The sequence below is a fragment of the Poecilia reticulata genome, chromosome 23 (genome assembly GCF_904066995.2).
Source record: "Poecilia reticulata chromosome 23, P_reticulata-male-v2, whole genome shotgun sequence".
NCBI classification, from domain to species: domain Eukaryota; kingdom Metazoa; phylum Chordata; class Actinopteri; order Cyprinodontiformes; family Poeciliidae; genus Poecilia; species Poecilia reticulata.
Genome location: NC_088852.1, coordinates 19,083,958 through 19,102,740, shown reverse-complemented (window position 1 = coordinate 19,102,740; position 18,783 = coordinate 19,083,958). Strand labels below are relative to the sequence as shown.

The window sequence follows — 18,783 nt, the reverse complement described above, 5'->3', positions numbered from 1 at the left end:
AGTAACATTTCTGTCATTCTTACTGCTGAACTAGCAAAATTAGCTTAGCTAATGTAACTTTTATCTGCAAGCTAAGGCTATGTTCAGACTGCAACAAAAAATCAAGAAAAGCCTCGAGTTCGATGCACTTCGGGTTAAATAACAGTGAATTGAGTCATGCTTCAGTGTACTTCAGTGAGTTTTGGCGATTTGTAGTTTGTTATTGTCCACAGAAAAAGTTTGTGGCTGCTGCGCATTTTCACGGTGGATAAAAAGTGTGTATGTTTCCACAAACTTTAACACCACGTTAATTTTTACATATACCGACTTGTGTGTAAAATATGGTGCCCCACATTTTCTATGTGTATGCAGCTTTATACAAGAGGGACCAGGTCCTTAAATGCTAACTGAGCTCTGTAGCATCTTGTTTTGGACATCACCTACTGGGACAATTGACAATTATTTGCACTTGTAAATAATATTTTATACTTTAAATAAATCAGAAATGGTTACGTAGCCATTCTGAAGCTGATTCTCCAAGCTGTGTGCAAGACAAACCTTTTTTCCTGCTATAAGAGGTGGTTAAACTTGTTGCATTTGATTAGCAGCATTAGCAGCATTTTTTGTTGTGTATGAAAGCTAAAATTCCAAAATTAGTGGAGGAGCCAAACCCAGACAGTGGAGGTCTCACATGAACAGACGCCTCATTCTGCATAGGCATCAGCTGATGAGCATCTGTGTGTGTGTGTGTGTGTGTGTGTGTGTGTGTGTGTGTGTGTGTGTGTGTGTGTGTGTGTGTGTGTGTGTGTGTGTGTGTGTGTGTGTGTGCGTGTGCGAGTGTGTGAGAAATATGCAATGCTCAGAGAAATTGCACAAATTCCAGGAGATGCTGCAGGACCTGGTCTTCTAATGTGAAAAATAAGTGAGTCCAGCATTTTAGAAATTTTGAACGTGATTCACATTCAGCTGAAGTATCTATAATCAAGAAGAGCAGAAGAAATGAGAATGACCATTGTTAAATCTGACACATACAAATAGAGAGACAAATGACACATGCAGAGGTAGAATTTAAGAATAACAAGGTAAAAGTTCTGATCCATCACAGGAATCCACAATCACTGAGAAAAGCCAAACAGAAGCAAATTCAGAGGACAGGTCAAGTTGAAAGCGCACTGCAAAAAGGCACACACACATGTTTGCGTGGCTATCTTTGTGGGGACTTTCCATGGACTCTATTAATTTCTACAGCCTAAACTAGCGGTTCTCAACGTGGGCGGTACCGCCCCCAAGGGGGCGTTCAGAGGACGGCAGGGGGCGCTGGCGGACATTTTTACAAAAAGGGGGCGCTGGGATGCCTTTGGGGGGCGTTTGGTCGAAGGTAAACTTTACACCTTATATGCAAACAAGACCAGTTTAGACTTTGAGCAACTTGGTAAAACTGTATTGTGTAACATTAAATCATGCTTGGCTGCAACTGTATCGATGGCAGCTCTTCTTCTATTCAGTGTTTGTAGCTTCTTGGCTCAGCTCCGCTCCTGCAATGCTACACACCGGCTGATGACGTTGCTGAGATTCACTTTGTCTGGTATTTTTGTACATATGTTTAGGCAGTTCTTTGATCATGTCAAAGCAGCAACTTATATTAAAAAGTGTTTTATTTCCGTTTCAAAGCTGCCCGCTTTCATGGAAGGACAACAGAAAATTGCTCTTATAAACATATAATTACTAAAATCACAATACCCTCACTTTGTATCCCTCTGAAAAATGAACCCATTTAAATAAAGACATAAAGAAATCCCTCCATGGGTGATACCACCACAGAGAGCGTTCATTTTATAGCGTTAACACGGAGCTGTAAGTGGTCCGGTATGAAACGGGGTGATAGAACAACACAGCACTTTTAAATTTTAATAATCAGAATGCAGAAATTGTTTCCGTTGTTTTAAAAGGTTTATGTCAGTCTGCCTTTTCCCCATCGATACGCTTCCCGACCGCCCTGCACCTTAGGGGGTTAAAAAAAAAACGACGCGCAAAACTCTGAAACAGGAGAAGCGGGACATAAAACGGAGCGATGAAGTAGATGTGAATTATGGCATAAAAACAGAATCCGACGCTAAACAGTGAAAAATCAACACATGATGTGAAACACATGATGATTAGGAGGCGCAGCAGGTGATGAGTGAAGATTACTGATGGTCAACAAACAATAAAATAAATGTAGCAACAGGAAAGAAACTAAAGGGGACATAGCAATAAACCATCCATCCATCCATCCATTTTCTTTCACCCTTGTCCCTCAGTGGGGTCGGGAGGGTTGCTGGTGCCCATCTCCAGCTAACGTTCCGGGCGAGAGGCGGGGTCACCCTGGACAGGTCGCCAGTCTGTCGCAGGGCAACACAGAGACACACAGGACACACAACCATACATACACACACTAACACCTAGGGGCAATTTGGAGAGGCCAATTAACCTCTAGTCATGTTTTTGGACTGTGGGAGGAAACCGGAGTACCCGGAGAAAACCCACCATGCACAGGGAGAACATGGAGACTCCATGCAGAAAGACCGGGGCCGGGAATCAAACCCAGAACCTTCGTGCTGCAAGGCAACAGCTCTACCAACTGCACCACTGTGCAGCCTAGCAATAAACCAAGAGAGGATAATACTAATCAAAGGAAACTAAATGGAAATGAATGAAGAACAAAATGCAAGAATAAACTAAGAAACTAAAGTAAATACAGAGGAATAAACTGGTATGGCAAGACCTTTCAAGCAATAATTAATACAGAGACTGTATGGCAAGAATAAACAGACACTATTTCCAGATAAAAGGTAAAATAATATTGTTGAAGTGCCATGGGTTTGTTTGAGACCACATCTAGTACTGAGAATAAATATATCTTACAGACCATAACAGTAAAGAACTGATCACTTATTCATCCATCCATTTTCTGAACACCCTTGTTCCATATTGTGATCGGGAGGGTTGCTGGTGCCTATCTCCAGCCCATATTTCGGGCGAGAGGCGGGGTTCACCCTGGACAGGTTGGCAGTCTGTTGATCACTTATTTATGTTTTTAATTAGATTTATTATTCCTTCAATATTATTTTTCATGTCAGTGTTAATGTCATGAGGCTGATGACTCCATGACACTTTCAATTTGACTCATTAGGATTTGATTAAAAACCAGATTTGTTCTTTGTAATTTCTGTCCAGTAAAACTATTAATCTATAATCAATAGACAGGTCTATATAAAGATATAATCCATGTTTCTGTCTCATATTTGTTTGGCATTAAAAGGACCTGGAACTTTAGTTTTTCCACTGAAAGCTCTGGTTTGAACAATAAATGCCATGTTGGTGAAATTTTATGGATGATTCTCTGATGTCCCATTTTCCTGAAGGCAGCACAGAGCTGCACCACCAGAAACTGACAAACACTGAAGAGAAGAAGATCTATGATTAATGTAGTTACAGTTCTATCCATGTTTTTATGTTGCAGAGCTCAGTCGTTTTGCAAATAGTTCAGAGTTTAAATTGGCATGTTGTTCATCTTTTATCTGGTCATTTTGTGGAAGATTTAACAACTAGAAAATGGCACAAAATAAGAATATTTTTCCACTCTGATTGGCTGCTGTTAGGCCTACCGATTTTAACTTGAATGTTCATTACATTTTTTATAGACACCTGTGAAAATTGTTTCTATTCCCATGACTTTTTTATTCTCTGGGAAAAATGTTTTGATGATAAATACAGAAACAAGCATAAAAATCAAAACATCTACAATAGTGATAGTAATATTAATAATAAAATAATGGTCAGTGGATTCCCGAGAAGATGGCGGAGGAGGTAGGAGCGTAGCAAGTTAGCTCACCAGAGTCGGGTTAAAAATGCCCACAACTAAATTGGAACTCGATAGATAAAACTAAGGCATGAGTGGGTTAAGCAAGAAAAGAAGCCGGAAAAACTATAAAAAGCAAAGAGGAACCGAAGAGCTGCCTGTAACAGAAGAAATCTCTGAACACAAACTAGCGAACACGGAAAAGTCCCAACGGAGAAAATGGAGGAACACGAGGACACGGAAACGCTGCGAAATGGGCTCACAGCTATTAGAAGTGATATTAAAGTCCTTAAACAAGAGTTGTGCAAGGAGCTAGCCACATTCAAAGATGAACTGAAGAAAGAATTGAAGGAAGAAATAACGAATCTTCGACAAGAAATAGACCGTAGGCTGTCCGAGAATGATTGGGAGCTACAGGCACAGCAAGGGAGCATAAGCGAGGCACAGACGCGTATAGCGGAGGTGGAGGAGTGGAAGACGGATGCTAACGAGGTGCTAACGAAGATGGTGGAACAAACACAACGAATGCAGGAAAAACTAACCGATCTCGAAGGGAGATCAAGGAGAAACGATATCCGAATCTTAGGCTTACCAGAAAATGTAGAAGGGAGATCCACAGTGGCATTTCTGGAGCAACTTTTTAAAAAGGAACTCGAACTTCCGGAGGGGATGAATCTCCAGATTCAACGAGCCCACCGAGCCCTCAACCCAAAACCGAACCCAAATGCAGCACCGAGGTCAGTCATAATTAACTTTCTACAATTCGAGACCAAAGAAATTATCTTGAAGAAAGCCTGGCAGAAAACGAACAAAGACATACGACAGTGCCAGGACAGCAGCGCAAGACATGAAGGAAAGGGGCTACGCTGTTGCTGAGCCAGGAGGAGCCGCGGGGTGGCAGCGGAAAGACAGCGAGGAGCCGCGGGGTGGCAGCGAGTAAAGGGGAAAGAACAGGAACGAGATGCGGCACAATAAGTGAGAGAAAAACTACGAAGCTTCCAATGGAAATCCTAAAATGTTTTGTTTTCAGAGAAAGTTGAAACTGCGGGGAAAGAGGTATGGACACGGAAAAAACAGACCACGTTATCAAACTTGGTATTTTACCATATTATGTTGTGGATAAAGTGACTGACAGAAGAAGAGACTAGCAGAGAGAATGCTTAAAATTATGCAGGCTTTTTAAAATATTATCATGTATTTTATAACATTTCATTAAAACTGACTGAGTGAGGGTGAGAGACTGAAGTTGGACATGTCTAGATGGAGTGGTACCTCACAGGATGGGAGTAGTACTAGATCTAGGGAGGGGCCCTCAGTAGAGGTGAGGATTTCCTCTCCACCCACCAACAGGGACCTGGGGAAGAGGGATACCCCATGTTTGAAAGTCCATCTGGATTTTGGTTTATGTTTGGTTAGCAAAAGTTCATGCTGGTTTTGTTTTGAGTTGCTTGGGAGCATATTTGCAGGGACTGGTAAACCATAGTTATGGCTGATATCAAGATAATGTCACTGAATGTGAATGGTTTGAATGTATTGAGTAAAAAAGAAACGGTGATGACAAAACTGAAAAAAGAAAAAGTACAAATTATATTCCTACAAGAGACCCATTTACCCAAAACAGAACATGAAAAATTAAAGAAATATGGCTACAGGAATTTATACTACAGTTCATATAAAGAGGGGCGTAGGAGACGAGTTGCAATATTAATTTTGAACACAATACAATTCAATTACAAAAAGGAATTAAAAGATAAAGAAGGAAGATACATAATATTAAAAGGAAGAATAGAAAATGAATCAATAACCTTGGTAAATGAATATGCACCCCCAGAAAGGAACAAAAACTTCTTCAAGGACCTATTTAATTTAATAGCAGTAAAAACAGAAGGAATTCTAATTTGTGGAGGTGATTTAAACGTAGTCCTAAACCATAACATGGACACGAGTTACAAAAAAACTAAAATGAATATATCAAAATTTATAAAAGTCTCATTAGAAGAAATGGGAATGACAGATATATGGAGAAGCCTACATCCATTAGAAAAAGACTTTACGCATTATTCGGCTGATAGGGGTGGCAGATGTTTCTGACCATAATCCAATTTATTTAAAGATTTGTTTAAGTAACAGGAAACGAAATATGGCATGGAGACTGAACGTGGGAATATTGAATAGTGAACACCTGAGAGAAAAGATAAAGCAGAAATAAAACAATATAATGAAGAAAATAATAACGGAACTGTAGATCCGATAATATTATGGGATGCAATGAAGGCTGTCATCAGGGGAAAGCCAATAGCTGAAACTGCGCATGATAAAAGAATTAAATTACAGACATACAGGGCGAATACAGAGAGACTTAGGGAAATAGAACAAAAGACCCAAAGGTATATTAAGAAACCAAGATGGTAAGAAACAAAATAAACGACATACTGACCGGAGAGATTGAAAAAAAAACACACATTTCTGAAACAGAATTACTACAAAGCAGGTTCAAGGGCAGCGAAACTGTTAGCTAAACGGATACGCAAACAAGAAATGCTTAATGCGATATATAAAATTAGAAACCCCTACACAGGTGAACTAACAGATAATCCAGAGGAAATAGAGGGCATTTTTCAAGAATATTATGAGAAACTGTTTACACAGCCTGAATTTGCACGAGGAAGAAATGAGAACCTTTTTAAATGCATTAGATTTACCAACAATTGGCAAATTACAAAATGAGACACTGACAGCAGCAATCACAATAAAGGAAGTAAAAGAGGCAATAAATACATTAAAAAATAATAAATCGCCAGGCAGTGATGGATACCCGGCAGAGTGGTATAAGACTTTTAGAGAAGAGTTGGCACCGATACTTAGAGCTTCTTTCAATTGGACTCTTAATAACAAAATACCTCCGTCATGGAGTGAAGCCATCATCTCAGTCATACCAAAACAAGGAAGAGATCAGGAACACTGCAGCAATTATAGACCAATCTCATTATTAAATGTAGATTACAAGATATACACATCCATTATTTCTAATAGATTAAATACCTTTGTAACAGAATTGATAGAGGAAGATCAAACAGGTTTTATGAGAGGACGTCAAACACACGACACACGATAATATTAGAAGAGTGTTACATATAGTAGATCAAGCACAGCAGAAAAAACAAAGTACTATACTAGTAAGTGTTGATGCAGAAAAAGCATTTGATTTGGTAAATTGGGATTTTCTATATAAAACGTTAGAACGATTTGGATTCAGTAATAAATCAATACAGTGTATAAACACATATCAACACCCCACAGCGAGACTCAAAGTAAATGGAAGCCTGGCCGATAAATTCAACATACAAAGATCAACCAGACAGGGGTGCTCTCTATCACCTACACTGTTCGCCCTCTTTATAGAGCCTCTGGCACAAGCAGTACGACGAGACGATTAAATTAAGGGAGTTATAATAAATGGAGAGGAACACAAAATAGGGCTTTTTGCAGACGATGTAGTAACTTTTATTGAACAGCCAAATGAATCTCTACCAGAGTTGATGAATCTTTTTAGAAAATATGGTTATCTTTCGGGATATAAAATTAATGTCACCAAAACACAAATCCTAGCACTCAATTACATCCCAACGAAAGAAATACAGGAGTTATTTCCCATCAAATGGAACATGAAGAAAATTAAATATCTAGGGGTTAACATTACTAAAGGGTTATCTTTGCTGTACAAAGCAAATTATGATAAAATAAGCCAAGAAATACAAAATGATATAGATAGATGGACTATTTTGCCTTTAGATCTGAATTCAAGAATTGATATTATTAAAATGAATGTGCAAGCAAAACTATTATATTTGTTTCAGGCATTACCAATAGAGGTCCCTCAAAACCAATTTGCGATCTGGGACAAGATGATATCAAGATTCATTTGGGCTGGCAAAAAACCTAGAGTTAAATATGAAACTCTTCAACTACTGAAAGATAAGGGGGGTATGGGTCTCCCAAATTTAAGACAGTACTTCTGTGCAGCCCAACTCAGGCATATTATATGCTGGTGCGCACCAGACTATATAGCTAAGTGGAAAGATATAGAAAAAGAGTTTGGAGGATACCCAATTCAAAGTGTTATTGGGGATGAAGATGGGTATAAAAATCAAGAAATACATGGACCCAATCACAATGTTTACACTGGATTTATGGTTGAGAAAATTTAAAAAATACAGGATAAAAAAAGAAATGAAAGTGCTCAGATGGGTAGAATATGATGGCGATTTCAAACCAGCAATATATGATAAAGGGTTTAAACGATGTATGAACAAGGGGGTCACAGGATGGTACACACTTCAGAATGATGGGGAGCTTGAGAGTTTTCAAAAAATGAAGGATAAGTATAACTTGGATAAACATGAATTTTACAGGTACCTGCAATTAAGAGACTATTATAGAACAGAAATCAGGTGGGATCCTTCTGTGGAAGTGAATGGTGCGATTCAAATTGTGATAAATTCACTCAGTGGAACAAAAATTAAAATCATTTCTACTCTACATCAAAAACTGATAATGAATAAACATTCGACTAAATACATAAAAGAAAAATGGGAATCAGAGCTTAACGTGACAATTTCAGATGATGATTGGTTAGATATGTGAAAAACACATCAGACATCCACCAATTCATGGATATGGAAGGAATTCACATGGAAAAATCTACTACGATTTTTCATTACGCCTAAAGTCAAGAATAGATATAGCAGCATAAACTTGGGATGTTGGAGGAATTTTGGAAAAATGTGCATGAAACTCTGACGATGATTCTGGGTTATGATATTCCTATGAGCAGCATGGTACTGTATCTTTGCAATTTTAACAATATCAATGTCAGGGTGAAAGACAGGTATCTGATAAAGATAATGTTAATAGCTTGCAAGAAAGCTATTACAAGGAATTGGGGAAAGACAGACCTCCCTTGTCAAGAACAATGAACTGGAATAATAGAAGAAATCTACATTATGGAAAAACTGACACATCGATGGAGACTTCAGCAAACACAAATGGAAGAAAAGTGGATGAAGTGGACAACATTCAAGACATAAAGACATTCAAAAGACTGAGAACAAATAGAGGAAAAACTAGATACCAGAAAGGACAAAAATCAAATAGAGGATCGGCTCCCAAGCAAAGGTTTTGTGTTGTGAGATGTTTAAAGTGGAATGTTCAGATATGTAAACAAATTTGAAAAATTTCAATAAACAGTTAAATGGAAAAAATTAAAATAAAAAATAATGGTCAGTGCAAAGTATCCGACAAATTCTTTGGTGGGGGCGGTGAGGGACCTGGATAAAGGCTGGGGGGCCGCTGGCCCAAAAAAGGTTGAGAAACACTGGCCTAAACGTTACCTTTGCCCTTTTCCTAATCCTAACCATCACATACCTAACCCTATTCCTAACCAAAACTCAATTCATACCTTAGCCCTAAATCTGACCCCTGACCCAAAAACAGAGTTTCCCCTTGTGGGGACCAGGCTCCGGTCCAAACAAGGAACAATTGGTCGCCACAAAGTAGTATGTGTCAGGAAAATCGTCCCCACAAGGTATTACAAACAAACGCGTACACACATGCTCGCGCACACACACGCTGATTCATTGGACTGATTTATGTGAAAAGTAAGCCAACACACGGACATACACTTTCACAATTACAGACACATTCTTAGACATGGGGAGCTGGGAAAGTCTTCAGGGAATACTCAGTGAAGCATGGAGCAAACATCAAACAACTCCAGCCAGGAAACAAAAGAGCACACACAAACACACAGGAACACACACACAAGCCATGGTGAGACAGACGGATATGTCAGAGAACAAGCAGCTGACTGAATCCTGCAGGGATTTGATATTTGAGGAGCAGAGCAGAGAGCCTTCTGCCTCCCACTGAGCAGGGAGGGTCTCCACAGAAACAGTGGCAGGGTTGGGTAGAACGCCGCCATACTGTGGTCAGTAGAAATAATCGCACTGTCAAAACGAACCCACTTCTTCATTGGTCATGCATATATGAACCAGTAAAGTTGACCACATCGTGCCATAATGAGCGCAGGCTGGAAAACAGCTCCTATCTGAAGCTGAGCTGTGTGGCTTCTAAAACATCTTGATCCACAGAAATATTAGGAGAATGACAGAAACTGAATTAGGTTCAGAAAACAGCCAGAATGGGATTTTTTTTTCTTCTATTTTTTTTATTTTGTTATATTGTTTTACAGTGCGGTACAAATACGTTCACACTCATCAATATTCTCACATCTATAAACTAAGCTGCTCACAAATCTGTAGTTTGTCACAACTGCAAACTTCAGGCCCTTTTATTGGGAATTAATGTCGTGGCCCAACACCAAGCTGTATTCAGTGTGAAGTAGAAGGAAAACCATAAATGATTAGCAAAACAAATCACAGAGAAAAATCATTAACTCATGATGTGCATAAGTTTTCAGATCAGTCAATACTGAGTAGAACTGGCTTTCTCTGCAGTCACAGATGCAGGTCTTTAGCAGTACGCGTCTACCAGGGTGGTCACAATGATAACATTTCAAACTAAATGCTAATATTTTTAACACATCATCATATCAGTAAGTTCCAGATATCTAATCACCATTAGGTGGCGCTGCCCAGCAGGATCACTGCTTCACTGTTGCAGACCTTTCTAAAACAGTTGGTCTTTCAGAGGATTGTTTGCTACCCGACTCTCCAGCTCCTTCTGTTCATCAGCCTCAAAAGCAAAATACCTTTTCACACTGCTTTTGCTTTTTCAAATGAAGATTAAAAATGCTTCTTCCCCAAGTATGCTATGAGTATCTTTAAATAATATACTGATTATTTTTGGCTTAGAGACTAAGTCTTAGTCTAATCAACTTTGTATTTCATGACAATAAATGTTGCGTTCCTCTAATGTTTTCTTAAACCTCATCGGCCAGAAAAAGAACAGCAGGGATTCAGCTCTAGATTCACCTAGTTGACTTCTGAAAACAATCTTTTGCAGTGGATTTTAAGTACGGTGTTACTGTAAAGGGGACTGAATACATCTGGTTGCCACACTTTTGAGAAACCAGTTTTTCTTCCATTTTACAGTAATGTTCTACTTCTGCCATACTGCCACACAAGAATAATAAAAAGCATACACGAGTGTTATGGCTACAGCACCTTTCTGTTATGTACCAAATAATTTATTCAGTTTTGAAAGCTTTAGTATTTAGTAAAATGTCTGGAAGTTTTCCAAGAGGAACTGAGCATCAGTATGAGAGCCGTCTGATTCCAAGTCATTCATCCTCACAGTGTGAATAACAGCATTAGCTCTTCCATACTCTTTATGTGGGTGGTCTGACAGCATGAAGCAACTTCTTCACTCAATGTTTTCAAAATCTATCCGGTTTGAAAACATCTGAACATTTCTGTTCATAGGAGAGAGGGCCATGTAGTGCTTGAACTGTCCAGAGTCACAGGTTAAAGGAGGACCAGCATCATCATGTGATGCATAGTTATTCTAAGGTTAAAGCATGTTTAATCTTATAAGTCATACAATCTGTAACTTAACACATCTGATGATTTATCTAGAAATCAAGACATTTTTTATTGCAAATGTCATTTCTTGTTGCACAGGATAAACTGTACAGCACAAATTCAACGTTGATTTGGTTTAGGCCAAAGATCTTTAAACAATTGATCTGAACACTTATGTTATTATCTGTGTTAAATCTGTTATCATTCAACCAACAACATAAAAATGATCCACCAGAGCGAGACAAAGAGAGATGCAGCACTTCAGGATAGTATCCACTGTGCTTCACTTTTTCTGCTTGTTGTATCATAGCCTTATTTAAATTGTATTAATGTCTTTTGTCAAAATTTCCACCACTGTTAGCAGCAATTATAGCATCATGTCTTTCTGGATATGAAGCCACAAACTTAGCTTACCTATCTTTAGTCATTTGGCTCAATCTCAAAAATGTAATTGATCATCCTTGAGATGTTTCTACTGTTTAAATGGAATCCATCTGTGGTCAATTCAGTCGGTTGAACTTTATCTGGAAAGATTCACACCTGTCTCTATAAGGTCCCACTGTTGACAGTGCAGGTCAGAGGTCAAACACCAAACATGAAATCAAAGGAATTATCTGTAGATGTCAGAGTCAGGTCAGATGTGAGGAAGGATCCAGAAACATTTCTGTTGCTCTGAGGGTCTCTGAGCTCAGTGGGAGGAGTTTGGACTCTTAGAGCCGCCGGGAGACATCAGGAGAGACTGAAGAGAGCTGGGAATTACTGCCAAAGATGGATCAGCAAAGCATTATGTGAACTCTTAGTTTCCCATTTTTACAAATTTGCACAAATCTTAAAAACATTTCATTATATTGTTATGATAGGGGTAACCCCACATGTGACCTTTGACCTCTCTGATGAGAATTTCCGATTGAAACAAAGAAATCCCTGTTCTTTATGTAGGATTCAAGCCAGTGGAGCACTGGACCGGAGAGTCCGACCCAAGTCTGCAGTCGATTCAGTAAAATGTCCTGATCAACACTGAGGTCCAACAGAACCAGCACTGTGGTTCTCCCATAGTAAATATTTATATGGATAACTAAGGGTGTATTCACACCAGCACTTGAATCCAACTCCAGTGCGTTTAGCTAGGAAGTCTGGTTTGTTTGTGAATCCGTTTCAAACTCTGAAGACCAAAAAAATCTTCATCAGACAGCTCCGCCTACAAACTTAGGTCTGAGTTCAATTAAAGGGAACTCAGACCACATATACATTCAAAGTGCAGTTTGAATGTATATGTAAAAGCCAAGCAGACCAGAGACCACTCCAAACGCAGAAAGCGGAATAGGGCAGGGCATTCTGGGTAAATGCAACCAAAACAAAACTTCCTGTCTAGCCCTAGTGGGAGAAATGGATCCTGGTTTTTTACCAAAGAAAAAAAGAGAAATCCTACAACTGCTAAAATCTGACACCATTCCATTTTTGTTTACATTTTATGAAGAAGAATTTGCAGTCAGTTATGTCATTAGTTTTTATGTTGCATGCTTTCATTTCATTTCCTTAAATGGTTCTTGGTGCAGGTTAAAAAAAAATAAGTTTATAGTGTAAAAGTTTACTTCCTATATTTTTTCTAATAAAGGAAATAGATGTCAGGTGATAGCAACAGCAGATCTTTGGCTCTGCTCCTCCACTGTCCTCAATTCTTTTTTTTACTGCCCTGTATTCCATCAGGCCTCCCACCATAACAGGACTGCTTCATCCTTAGTTCTAGCTTGTGACTCATAGAAGCCACTATGTCTTTGCAGAATTGTGCCTGGACAGTGTCTTTACATGCATGCCCATGTGTTTGTCCTTAAAATGGACAACAGCATCTATGTGCATTAGCACATAAGCAAAGGAGGCAGCATTCATACATTGGAAGCAGTGGTGGTTTTGAGGTTATTTATAGAGTGGCTATATTAGCAGAGCATATGTGTCAGCTGCTGCTCTGAGAAACAGCCACAGACAACACAAGAAACAGCAGCAAAACAACGTGGAAAAGTGGGAAGCACAAATCGAAGTGCCAACTCTGAGACTTGTGTAGAACAGCTCAGGGTGTGTACGGCGCTGAACGCTGCAGGGCTTTTTCTGTTGTCAGACAGGTCCACAGAATGTTCATGTACACAAATGAGCTTAGAGGGCCAACACACACATTCAGCACCAAAACAAGAAAAGGCTGTTAAGAAGAGCAGCACAACTTCTGAAAATGATTCTTGAATACTGGATATCTGGAGAGGGAAGAACAGAGGTGGGATCATTGGCTCATGACAAACAAATTCAAAAGTCAGCAGCTACTAGCTGTGCAAACTGTGTCAATGAACCTATCTTTGTATTATAGATCAAACTTTGCAAGACAGGATGGTGAACACCAGCTTTGAAATCTTTCTACATATCCCAAATTGGATTTAAGCCAGAAGGTTGACTGGCCCATTCTAATACATGAACATGCTTTGATCTAAACCAGGGGTCTCCAGTCTGGTTCCTCTAGATCTACTGTCCTGAAGGTTTTGGATGCAACCTAGTTCCAACACACCAGAATGGAATAAATGGCTCTCTACCAGACCTTTTCCAAATGTGTAATTCAATCATTTGATTCAGCTGTGGGATCAGGGATCCATTCAAAACCTGCAGGACAGCAGATCTAGAGGAGTCTCCTGATTGAATCCATTCCATTGCAGCTCTGGCTGCATGTTTCAGTCTCTGTCCTGCTGGAATCCTCACCTCATTCTCAAGTCTTTTGGTAAAATAAATTAATAAAACCAAGATTAATGAAAACTAAATCATGGATCAATTCCTTCCCTTTTCATAAATATGGCAGACTTTCAGTTTTTCTGCCAAATAAAATCCCACAAATTCCACTGAGCTGTGTGGCTGTACCATCAGCAGATGCTGAAAAGTTAAAAGGGTATAAATATGTTTACAAGGTGCAACGATCTACTCAGCTTGTCTCTGTCTCTAGGTTCTGTAAAAACCTGATAATGACATTTATTTACATCAGATGTTGACGCAGGGAAACATTTCAAGCATGCAGGACAAAGGCCTTGATTGAGCAGAACTGCCCACCTCTGATTACCCTTCCTGTGTCCTATGATCCCTGTGCCATGTTCCTGTTCAGGCATGGAGCAGAGAGGAGAGTCTCCTCTCATCCACAGACATTCCTACTCACTTGATGAAGCAGCGAGCTCCCTCAAACGTGTATCCTTCCTCCCATCCTGTTGGTAAATCTGAGGACACAAAGCCACAGACAGGACAGAAGGAACATGAGTGTTGGACTCTTCTCATAACAATATAGCGTCTGGACCACATATTGGGCTTGTGCATCATTATAAAGCCATCTGTCCCTCTGAAGGTTCAACACCTTCATTCCTCATGGTGACCCAGAGGGACAGGGAGGACGGGCCGGTGGAGCTGGCGATGCAAACATTGTGATCGGGCTACAGGGAAATGGTGACGTCAGGATGTGATTTTCACCGATCAGATGTGCAGATCTATGAAAAGGCTTCAGATTCATCAGCTCTCTTCTGCGGGACCCGCAACTGAAATGTCACTGCGGGGATCGGGTCCAAACATCGGCTCATACCGATGTCCATGGCTACGTGACGGAAGTTTTAAGAAGTCTGTCGAACTGTCCAGGTGGAGGAACCGACCGTGTGTGTGTGTGTGTGTGTGTGTGTGTGTGTGTGTGTGTGTGTGTGTGTGTGTGTGTGTGGTTTTGTTTAGCAGAGGAGGTTGTTGCTCTGCTGCAGAGAAAGACCCCCCCTCGCCCCCCTCGCCCCCCCCTCGCCCCTTCCTTCGTCTCCACGGATCTTTGCGCAACTTGTCGCCCTTTTCTTTCCAACACAACTCCGAGACAACCTTGCGCGCGTGCAGAGGGAAATGAAGCCATTCCCGGGTGATTTACCTGGAGTTTTCCTGTGGCCTGTGATCACAGCCTCTCCAGTAACAGGATGCAGCCAGGTTGTACTCTTTGCTTCTTCGCTGGTGGGAGGAAAAAATGTGAAGCGATGAAGCCAACAATAGGACAAGTGAGGAAATGACACGTGCCCGATTGTCTGCGTCATATTTACTTAATGAAGAATATGCGTCCATCCCGAGTCACTCCATAACTCCAAGAAGAGGGAAGACAGCAGAGCCAGTCCGGCTTTGGATCCGCCGCCATGTCTAGCTGAGAGCTCCACTGGAGGTGCGCGTACCCGCGACAAGCGCGCTCTGGCAAACCCACGCACACTTTAGAGCTCCAGGAACGCGCAGCGCAGAGAATCTTCAAAAGTTGATAGACTCACTCAAATGTTGTGTCATTTCTGGAGCTTCACTGTTGCTGACACTGTTTTTAGATCAGATCAGTCATGAAGCCATATTGAGGTTTAACCTGAAAATACAGTTGTAAAAAAACGGGGGAGAGAAAAACAGTCAGCAGGTCCTAGTATGTTCAATGTTAGCAGACTTGAAGCCATCAGTATATTTGAAGTGTGTCATTTTGGAACAACTAATTTTATACTTAGTGTATTTTAATAGCTAATTAAATTGTAGAAAAACACATTTTGAAGTGTACTAACTGTACCAACACGTAGTTTTCTGGAACAACTAAAGTTATACTTTGTATACTTTAAATATGGCTTTTCATGTAATATAAACGTGCTTGATTATTATATCTTAAGTCTACTATTTTTGTAATTAAATTACATTTAAGATATATTTAAAATGTCTTCTAACTATATGAGCGTTATATATTTTATATATGAATAGTGTGATCACTGTATGCTCCAATTACACTTTTGGTTTATAATTACTAATTAAGTACACTTTTCAGTTACTTATCAATGTCGTGTATTATTCTGCTTTGTCACTTTGACAATTACATGCTTCTTACACACTACAGTACTGCAAACATATCAGGTTACCAGAACAAAGAAGGATCATTTACAACACACTTTAAGTGTATATTCAATATCTTTACATTTTTCAAGAGTACATTGCCAATATACTATCACAGAATTGTACAAATTGTCAATATATGAAAAGTTTACAGATAACATACTTATGAAAATTAGCACATAAAACAATAGGTACACTTTAGAGGAAATGTGAAAAATATTTCACCAAGGACAGAGTTTTATTTTAATCCAATGTCACAGTTTTCCAGTATTACTCCAGACAAACTGACATTTCTCCTTCCTAAGAACAGTGAGGATCAACAACAGAACATTCCCATTCACTGGACCACCGCACTTTACAGAAATCTACAAAAAAAGAACAATAGAGCAATTAAACAGAGAAAGCATTTGTATTTTTAAAGAGTACAGAAAAACAGCACAAAAAAAGTATGACAATTTTTAAATGTTGTGGACTCGCTATGTATGTGGCATCATTAGAGCTGATGATTGGGACCGGATGCCTGGGGTGGAAAAACATTTCGCTTTGCCTGTTTATTTTAATAGAAAAAAATAGTCAGCAATATAATAAAATCAGTTTATGTTGCATTAATTATGAAGCTGTTTTAAGTGTAAACTTGAGAGACAAACTACCTTAAAATCTTTCCATTCGTGATCTGAACACACTGATCCTTGCAGGGTTTTGAGGGGGGCTGGTGGTGCCCATCTCCAGCAGTCATCAGATGAGAGGCAGGGTTCACCCTGGACAGGTCACCAGTCCATCACAGGGCCCTGAAAGCTAACAACAAATAAAATGTATGAAAGAGAAATGGTTGGTTAGCATGGGGAATAAATTCTGTCCAATTATTTGTAAATCAAATCGTGTTTATTGATATGTACTTAAATGTCACTGTAAAAAATACATTATCAGGTTTTTTTGAACTACTGTATAATACTTAGTATATTTAAAATGTTCTTCCGCAAATGTAAGTATGTTTGAAATATACCACAGTATTTTTTTTGTCACCTTGGTTGATCAGTGCAGTTGTTGACGCTAGATCAGTGTCTTAAACTCCAGTCCTCTGGTGTCTTGGAACGTTTAGATGTTTCAACAAGTCTGCTTCAATATTAGCGTTAGCAAAGCACTCTAGAGCTGGACTGCATGCTAGTGAGGCAATTTCACCATGTGTAGACCCAGGGACACATTGAAAAATTGCAGGACGCTGTAATGTATTTTGAGACCACTGCTCTAAATGAAAGTCTAGATAAAACATTTTTAAAAATTGATGTTGGTGCAAAAGTGAATAACTTGAAGAAACTGTCAAAAACAATTAATGAAGAAAAAGTAAGGAATTTGTCAATCTTAGAGTTTGAAGAAACATCCATCCATTTTCTTACACCCTTTTTCCCTCAGTGGGGTCGGGAGGGGTGCTGGTGCCTCTCCAGCCAACGTTCCGGGCGAGAGGTGGGGTCACCCTGGACAGGTCGCCAGTCTGTCGCAGGGCAACACAGAGACACACAGGACACACAACCATGCACACACACACCTAGGGGCAATTTGGAGAGGCCAATTAACCTGCCAGTCATGTTTTTGGACTGTGGGAGGAAACCGGAGTACCCGGAGAAAACCCACCATGCACAGGGAGAACATGGAGACTCCATGCAGAAAGACCGGGGCCGGGAATCGAACCCAGAACCTTCTTGCTGCAAGGCAACAGCTTTTATATAGAGTTTTGAAAAATTACTGAGCTCAGCGCACACCATACTTCTCTCATTACTGCAATTATTGTGAATGACCTACAGATATGAATCACAGGACTATCGGAGACGACAAATAGCCCTCTCATACGCTTCAAACGGTTTTTGGATCGGCCTTAAGGTTCCTGAATGGGAAGAGGTCGATCAGACTGCTATTTCCATTAAAACTGACTGGGTGTCTCAAAGTTAAAGTCTCACACACAAACACACATACACACACACACACACACACACACACTCGCAGCAGTTGGCAGAGACTTAATCGCTATAGCAACAGAATATATAGAAAGTAGAGCTGCTGGTTTGGACTAGAAAGTCTCTGTAGTTCTAAACATGGCGGAACACTCAGTTATTATAGAGGAGGCTGAGCTGGCAGTTAAGAACTACATAATGGTGGAACTCTGAGTTACTACAGAAGGAGGGTGAACAGAATGTTATAACTACAGGCAGGGCAGAATTTTCTGGGCATTATATCACTGGTTTAACCCAACCATTGTTACACATTGGATTAGTGTGGCCATTTAAAATTAAGCTTACTGAAAATTTCAAAATAAAAGCCTGTATATTTCATTGCAGCCTAACTAACTCCTAACTAAAGCCTTGACATTTTTCACAGCAGGTCATTACTCTTTTGGCCTTTATGTGACTGGTTTAAACAAACTACTGTAACACAATGAATTGGTGTGGTAGTTAAAATGAAGTTTACTGAAAGTTTCAAAATAAAAGTCTGCATATTCCTCTCACGTCAGTGCACCGCCGTAGGCGGATGCAATAATAT

At 39.7% G+C, this 18,783-nt stretch overlaps 1 protein-coding gene across 19 annotated transcripts in view; it reads right to left on the bottom strand.

The window, feature by feature from the left end:
- The window catches only part of LOC103459572 (pleckstrin homology domain-containing family A member 5), a 182,558-nt gene extending 166,940 nt beyond the window's left edge, over positions 1-15,618 (bottom strand). For 13 of the 19 annotated variants that reach the window (XR_014085977.1, XR_014085976.1, XM_081603665.1 and 10 more), the window contains exons 1-3: positions 15,444-15,587; positions 15,278-15,354; positions 14,543-14,600 (exon numbers count right to left, since the gene is read on the bottom strand). Coding sequence is in view for 12 of the 19 variants with exons in the window: in XM_081603665.1 (XP_081459791.1) it covers positions 14,543-14,600; positions 15,278-15,354; positions 15,444-15,535 (227 nt within the window). In the remaining 7 variants the exon portion in view is untranslated. The other 6 variants (XR_014085978.1, XR_014085979.1, XR_014085980.1 and 3 more) reach the window with 5 other exon arrangements.
- Positions 15,619-18,783: the final 3,165 nt, after the last annotated feature.